The sequence below is a fragment of the Nelusetta ayraudi genome, unplaced genomic scaffold (genome assembly GCF_046127955.1).
Source record: "Nelusetta ayraudi isolate G7.1 ecotype Tasmania unplaced genomic scaffold, CSIRO-AGI_Nayr_v1 ptg000342l, whole genome shotgun sequence".
Lineage (NCBI taxonomy): Eukaryota > Metazoa > Chordata > Actinopteri > Tetraodontiformes > Monacanthidae > Nelusetta > Nelusetta ayraudi.
In genome coordinates this window covers 7,501-15,000 of record NW_027466384.1, presented here as the reverse complement: position 1 = coordinate 15,000, position 7,500 = coordinate 7,501, and the positions used below count along the sequence as shown (strand labels likewise).

The 7,500-nt window shown below is 50.0% G+C and overlaps 1 protein-coding gene across 1 annotated transcript in view; it reads left to right on the top strand.

Annotated features, from left to right (window-relative positions):
* Positions 1-7,500, top strand: part of LOC142882587 (glutamate receptor ionotropic, NMDA 2C-like) — a 28,582-nt gene that overhangs the window by 13,872 nt on the left and 7,210 nt on the right. Inside the window, exon 2 of the mRNA XM_076017389.1 lies at positions 1,802-2,255. Within this exon, the coding sequence (XP_075873504.1) occupies positions 1,818-2,255 (438 nt within the window). The 5' untranslated portion in view covers positions 1,802-1,817. The remainder of the gene's footprint in view (positions 1-1,801; positions 2,256-7,500) is intronic.

Here is a 7,500-nt window from a genome sequence, read left to right as displayed (position 1 = left end):
GATGATGATGATGATGATGACGATGATGATGATGATGACGATGAATAAAGGGCTGCTGCTGCTTCCTGCTTTGACTTTGGCTCTGCAGCGTCCATCGACCTCTCAGCTGTTTGGTTTAATTCCATATCAGTTCGGCGGCGCCTCGCCGACCTTCACACACCTGCCTCAGCTTTCCCCTCTTCCCCAGCGCCCTGATTAAGCACGTGGAAGGTGGAAACCTCTCAAGTATTTTGACCACGTACGCCGCAGCGACGTGGAAGACATTAACCCTGAGCCGTTCCAGCGCTGCCGCAGCTGAAACACCGGTAATGTCATTGGAGGGAACGTGGCGGCGGCGCTCCACGCTTCGGACTAATCAATTCAGCCAATGATTTATGAGTCAGCGCCGACCCGCCCCGATTGCACGGTGCAGCGGCAGCATCCTGCCTGCACGTGTGTATTTAGATTGCATTCCTTTATTTATTTTTGTGGGGCTCAATCCCGTGATGAGAATTCCCAGAAACTGAACTCACCTCTTTTTGGGGTTTTTTTTTGGGTTTTCAATTGTTTATTCCAAAGCCGGCCTGCTGCTCAGTCCCACCCGGGGGTGGAGGGTGGGTGGAGCCTGTCGCCCCCGCGGAGAGGGAGACACGGCCCGCCCACCGAGCGGCGCAGTGGCCAAATCTCATGATAAGTTTATACGCTACAATCAAGCGGCTGCAGGCCGTGACGCCTGGCAGGGATTAAAGCAAGGATTACAATCTATTCACCCCAGCGGCCGGGATTCCATCACATGGTGCAGGAGGAGGAGATCTGTGCAGCCCCCCCCGTCCCCCGCACCTCCACCCACACACCCCCGGGGGGGCGGCAGATTTGACGGAGAGTCAAGAGTCCGTCTGACAGTGAGGTCGAGGAGAAAGAGAGAGGAAAAGAGCGTCTGGCTGCGATGACGTGAATGTTGAACGAGCGCCGGGGGCTCTGAGTGGGTGGCGGCCTGCAAGGAGAGTCCCGCCCCCCGCAGGCGCTCCCCAGAGGGCCCGGAAACTAGATATTCTTGGGAGATATTCTTGATGCCACACCTTTTTTTGAAAGGCCCAGGGAGGTTTCAGAGGACAGAAATGTGACACCGTTGCAGCACAAAACCTGGCGAAAAAAAACTGAAACCAAAAATATTGAAATTGCAAAAAAAATTGAAAATTGAAAATAAAATCGAGACACCGGATGTCAGTTAATCTGCCGAGGTTGAAACCATCCGTGCAGACCGCTGCAAGATTACCTCTGAATGCTTTGGATGGCAAGCAAAAAAAAAAACAACAACAACAACAAGCAACAGCCTGAAAGTAACGTCACGAGAGACGAGAGAGAGAGAGAGAGAGAGAGAGAGAGAGAGAGAGAGAGAGAGAAACTATAAATCCTCTTGTTCTCCATTTGTTGCATTAAACACTGGACACCATCTGTTGGGTTGGAGCGGCACAATGCGACAGCAGCAGGGTGGCAGCTGCCACCCTAAGACCCAACAGCCCGGCTGCGGCCGCGGCCTCGCACGCTGACGCTGCCGGCTAAAAATACCACTTTGGCTCGGCGGTCTAATGGGCTCTTATAGACGCATGCACACACACACACACACACACACACACAGCAGAGATGAAGTTAAAAGGTCGTTAATCAAAAAAAAGGAGCCGACTCTAAACAACGGGGCATTTTAGTGCGAGGATTATTTCTCAGTATTATCACAACATTTTAGAAAGAGACGGCCGAGACTCTGCTGTGTCTAATATGTCACGTGACCCTCCTGTCCCCGCCCCCTCCTCCATCCCTGCAGGCAGTAGGCGACTGAGATGGGCGTTCGTGAGGGCTGCTTGAGCGACTCCCCCTGGTGGCCGCCGCCGCCGCTGCTGCTGCTGACGCTGCTGCTGTGCACCGTGCCCTGCTGCTCCGCCAGGCCCTTCGGGATCCCCATGCCCTCTGTCAACGTGGCGGTGGTCTTCAGCGGCTCCGCCTACCAGACGGAGATCAAGGGGCGGCTGAGCCGGGAGAACTTCATGGACCTGCCGCTGGAGGTCAACCCCATCACCGTGCTGGTCAACAACACCAACCCGCGGGCGCTGCTCACCCGCATCTGCGACACGCTCTCCACCAACCGCGTGCACGGCGTGGTCTTTGAGGACAACGTGGGCTCCGAGGCCGTGGCGCAGATCCTGGACTTCATCTCCACCCAGACGGCCGTTCCCATCGTGGGCATCAGCGGAGGCTCCGCCGTCGTGCTACCGTACAAGGTCAGTGTGTGTGGGTGAGGGTGGGGCGGAGTTTTGGGGGAGGAGTCAGAAACCAGTTAAATAGGGGGGAGACAAGCAAACCCCCAATCCTAACCCCAACTCTAACCCTAACCCCAACCCTAATACTAACCCTAACCCCAACTCCAACTCTAACCCTAACCCTAACCCCGACCCTAATACTAACCCTAACCCCAACTCCAACTCTAACCCTAACCCCAACTCCAACCACCAACCCTAACCCCGACCCTAATACTAACCCTAACCCCAACTCCAACTACCAATCCTAACCCCAACCCTAATACTAACCCTAACCCCAACTCCAACTCTAACCCTAACCCTAACCCCGACCCTAATACTAACCCTAACCCCAACTCCAACTACCAACCCTAACCCCAACTCCAACCACCAACCCTAACCCCGACCCTAATACTAACCCTAACCCCAACTCCAACTACCAACCCTAACCCCAACTCCAACCACCAACCCTAACCCCGACCCTAATACCAACCCTAACCCCAACTCCAACTCTAACCCTAACCCCAACTCCAACTACCAACCCTAACCCCAACTCCAACTACCAACCCTAACCCCAACTCCAACTACCAACCCTAACCCCAACCCTAATACTAACCCTAACCCCAACTCCAACTACCAACCCTAACCCCAACTCCAACCACCAACCCTAACCCCAGCCCTAATCAACAAGTTGAGAAGGTGAACAGGGCCCGAGGGGCCCCAGAGGTCTGATGGGATGTGCAGGACTTCAGAGTCGGCGTCTGGCTCAGGATGAACGAGTCAGCGGCCGTTAGAGTCACTTCCAGCTCTTCAATCAGAGCTCATTTCCTCCACATTGGAGGCTAAATGACAGGACTTTCAAATTAATATACTTGGAAGGCGGGGGGAAGACGACAGTTCTTCATCGTGCCTCGACACGATCTGCCGTAAATCCCCCGTTTCAGGAGGCAGAGGGCCATGAATCCCCAGGCAGCCTGAGGGAACTCCTGCAGACTGCCGCTCCTGTCCTGCACGTCTGCTGAGGAGACACTCAAAACATCCAGCTCAAACTGCTGCCGCGTGCTGACAGCGCCTCCTCCTGGTGGCGCAACACTCATTTCACACGGAATGTGAACACAGGAACGAGGGACATTTCTCCAAGCTATTATATTTTTCTCATTGTCACTGCGGGATTTAAGTGAGGGATTTAAAACCTTTTGGAATGAGGAGAGGAAGAAGTTCTTCTCTGCCAGAACCGTCCAAGGCTTCCTATTGGCCCAAGTTTTTCCGTGAGGGAAAAAAAAACACTGAACTTTTCAAGATGGATTGGAATCAGGCGTCAGTGTAGCCAAACTCTCACACTCACGTTGTGTACTTGGGCGACAAAAAAAAAAAGTGCATTGTGAATTTCTGGACGGTGCCTCACTGCGTAACGCACACCCACCTAGCTGAACACATAGTGACGATAAACCCCGGACTGAGATTCAGTCTTTTAGTCACCACTATTGCTTCAAGTGAAATGATTTTCAATGTGATCATTTCCAAGAGACGTAATGAACCCTGAAAAAAGAAGAACGATCCGGCTGATATTGACCTGGGGAAAAAATTAATGTAATTCTTATTCATGGATTTCAAGTGGCTCTGAGAGGCTCCAAAGTTCACGGAGCAAAAGAGAATCAATGGGTAACGGACGATAATGTCGTGACGTCAAACTGAACTCGGGCCAAATAAGTCAAATCCATCTTATTAGGACAAGCAAGAGGGCAGGAGGACAGAACCAGTGAGACCAGCAGCTGGAGGGGTGCCTGTGGTCTGGAAGCAGGGGAAGGTTTAGCAGCAGTGATCCATGAACAAGAGCCTGATTGTGCGGCACCAACGGCTCAGCCGGGGAAAGCGACTCTAATCCCGTCAGAATGGCTTTTTTTTTTCCTCTCTTTTCTTCATTTCTTTCACCCTACCGCCGCCCGCAGAAAATGACAAGATCAGCGTCGCTACAACACGACGTCCGTGTTGGGAAACAGAGATAGATTAAAGAAGCCTCGTAAAGTGATGAGCTTTAAAGATTTATCGCGGCGCTAAACGCTTGGCGGTGGTGGAGAGAAAACCCAGAGTTTCCTGTTGATTGCACACACACCTACGCAAAGGATCTCACAGTGTCACACTGTTCCATGGTCCACAAGGTTAGACGGTTAAAGAAAGGTCCGGACCTTATTACACACTGGCAGTCCGTTTGCACACAACCCTAACCCTGAAGATTTTAATCACTATTGAAGGGTTTAGATTCTACGGAAGCCTGTTGCATTCACTTGGCAAATTAAAAAAAAAAATCTCTGTTTTTCAGTGTAATTATTTCTGTTTTTCGTGCCATTTTTTTTCCATCCCTGTTTTTCGCGGTAATATATTTTGTTTTCCTAAGTAATTTTTCCCCCTCTTTTTTCAGCCTTGTTTTTTTTGAGATTGAAAAAAAAAAATAGCATGAAAAGTAATTACACTGAAAAACAGAGATTTTTTTTTTTTTTGCAAAGTGAATGCAATACGCCTCCGTAAGATCCAGTAACGCCATGATGGATGGATGGATGGATGGATGGATGGATGGATGGGTGGGTCGTGTTTTGGAAAAGATTGAACAATCAGGAAGTGTAATTGCACAGAAGCAGAGACTCTCATTAAAAGCGCAGTTTGAAGGTGTATTTTGGATTGAAATCTCCAGATTATTTGTCCGTGTTGGGCCGCGTCTCGCGTCTGGCAATCGACGCTGAGTGGCGCCTGAGACGCTTCTGTGCCAGATACATAAAAAATGAGTTTACTCCCAGCCGCCACGCGTGTTATTCTCGGCGTTCAGGAGCTCCCGCCAGTCGATTGATTTATGGGACGCTGTCAAAGGTAGTCAACAAGGCAACGGGGGCTCATTCATTTTTCATGGGTGACGCCGAAAAAGCGAGAGGTTTGATCTTTCTGGAAGTGACAGCCCAAAATGAGGTGATAAACAGATTGCTGCTTCCCCCCCCCTCCCCCACTGACATTTAATTTTGTCGACTGGCAACATTGGACAGACACGCAATTATTGTCCTCGTTCTTTATTCGCGGGAGGCGACGCGAGACGCTGAAAGGATATAGAATCCCACACATGGACCGAGATGGCACGCTCCAGTTATTTCAATGCAATTAGCCAGGCGGTAGAACATTCAATCAAGAACCAAGTTGTTGCTTTTTCTCAGCAGCTTGTCCGTCGTCTTGTTGGCTGTTGTTGCCGGTTTGTCGCAAGACGGAAACGCTGTGACGAATCAATGCAGACAGGAAGAAAAAAAAAAGACGTCACCGTGATCAAGGTCATCTCGTTCAACAGTCAGAGAAATATTGATACGCTTCCAATCTTATCAATAGTTTTGAAACCATCGATTGTGTTATTGACAGACCACAACGTCCTGGAGGACAAAGTAAAAAAAAAAAAAAATCAAACCTCAGTGTCCTCAGTTCCTCTAAACGGCTGAAATAAAAACCAGAATGATTCCTTTTTGGCTTTGGATTTGTTCTGCTTTTACTTGGAGTAAATCTGGCCTGGAATGTGGACCAACACATCGTCGCTGCCCTGCTTCCTTCCACACCTTCCATATGGGGGGGGGGGGTTATCGCAGTGTTGCAGTGGAAAATGGGCAGGAGCGTTGCGAGCGTTGCCACCGGTTGCCATGCAGGATCTTGGTGACGTCAGCGGCAGAGGAAGTGAGTGCCAGGCCGCTTCCTGCTGCGCGGCCGAGGCCGACATATGTCGCAGCGCAGAGTCGCAGCCAAAGTCGTCCTCCCTGACAGCAAAGGCAGTCGCCACTGCGATGCTGTTTTCCACTGAACTCTGAATCATTCTGAGGGAAGAGGTTGCATCTCTCTCGAGACACGTGGCTTCGTTTCCAATTGGAGTCCTTTGACTCGTTGAGTCGCTGATTCTCTGTGAGTTCAAACCTCAGGGTGAGCTGCTGTGTTTTAAAGTCCACTAGACAGACAGGCAGACAGACAGGCAGGCAGACAGACAGGCAGGCAGACAGAGTGGCTGAAACAGGAGGCTAGCAATGAGACTTCTGAGATACAGACTTAAAATCAAGAAAGAAACATTTTTTTTTTTTGCAAACATTTAAATGCAACAATTCCTCTGGACACTCTGTGATTACTGTTTGTTGAAAGCCTTCCAGGAAATGAAGTGAAGGAGCCCCTTAAGAAAAAGGTCAGACTTTAAATCTTACATTTGTTAAAACAAAAATTCAACATTGCCATAAGAAACTAACAAACAAACAAACTAAAAAAAGAATTTAAAAAACTAAAACGTAAGTGTATATATATTAATTTTTTGTTTTGTTTTGTTTTTTTGGAAAAATTTCACCTGGAAAAATCCCATTTCGAGCAAACCTTTTCCAGGGCCTCTCTGATTGAAAAAAAAAAATGAAATTCTGTTAAATTTTCAATTGGACTGTTGATTGGATTTTTCATACTGATCGACCCATCGTTCTAAGTAACCACATGACTCCAACGTAATATTGAGAAGTAGCTTTGTTTTCATTTCAAAGGAACCTTTTGAAGAGCCACAGTGACTCGTGAATCAGCGAGTCGAGCTCGTTTGTTGGAAGCAGCGGCTTCGCAGGCCGACGGCTGCTCGTGACTTCAGGCTTCTGATCTGCGGCAGCTCCGCCTGTGGCCACGCCCCCCCCCTCAGAGGGAGGCGGGGCTCATCTGCCCGGTGCCGACGGCCAACTCCGCTAATTGAGCTGTTGAGGTCGATAGTTTGTCGGCGCTTTGCTGTGACGGAGCGCTGGCCTGGCAGGAGCTCAGGAGTCACACAACACACACACACACACACACACACACTCCGACACCTTCGCACCTGTTTGGGGATGATTGGTCGGCGCCGCAGGAAGCGGCCCGCCGAGAAGCAGGCGAAGGATTTGCATGGCGGCGCGAAAAGGAGCGTGAGAACAGGAAGCAGATTGATGTGATTTTTTTTCTTGCTCTGCTGCGTGACGAACCTGCAGAAGATCCTGCAGCCATGCAGCCAGCCAGCCAGCCAGCCAGCCAGACAGCCAGCCAGCCAGCCAGCCAGCTCCCACTGCAGTCTCATCCATCTTAGTCTCAGCACAGCACCAGGCCTTTGCTTTTTTGATAAGTGGGCGTTTCTTTATGCGAATATTAATGAGAGCCACGTGTGAAAAGCTGTAAGAGAAAAGAAAATAAGCTGCAAAGGTGTTCTTCTCCTTTCATGAATACATTT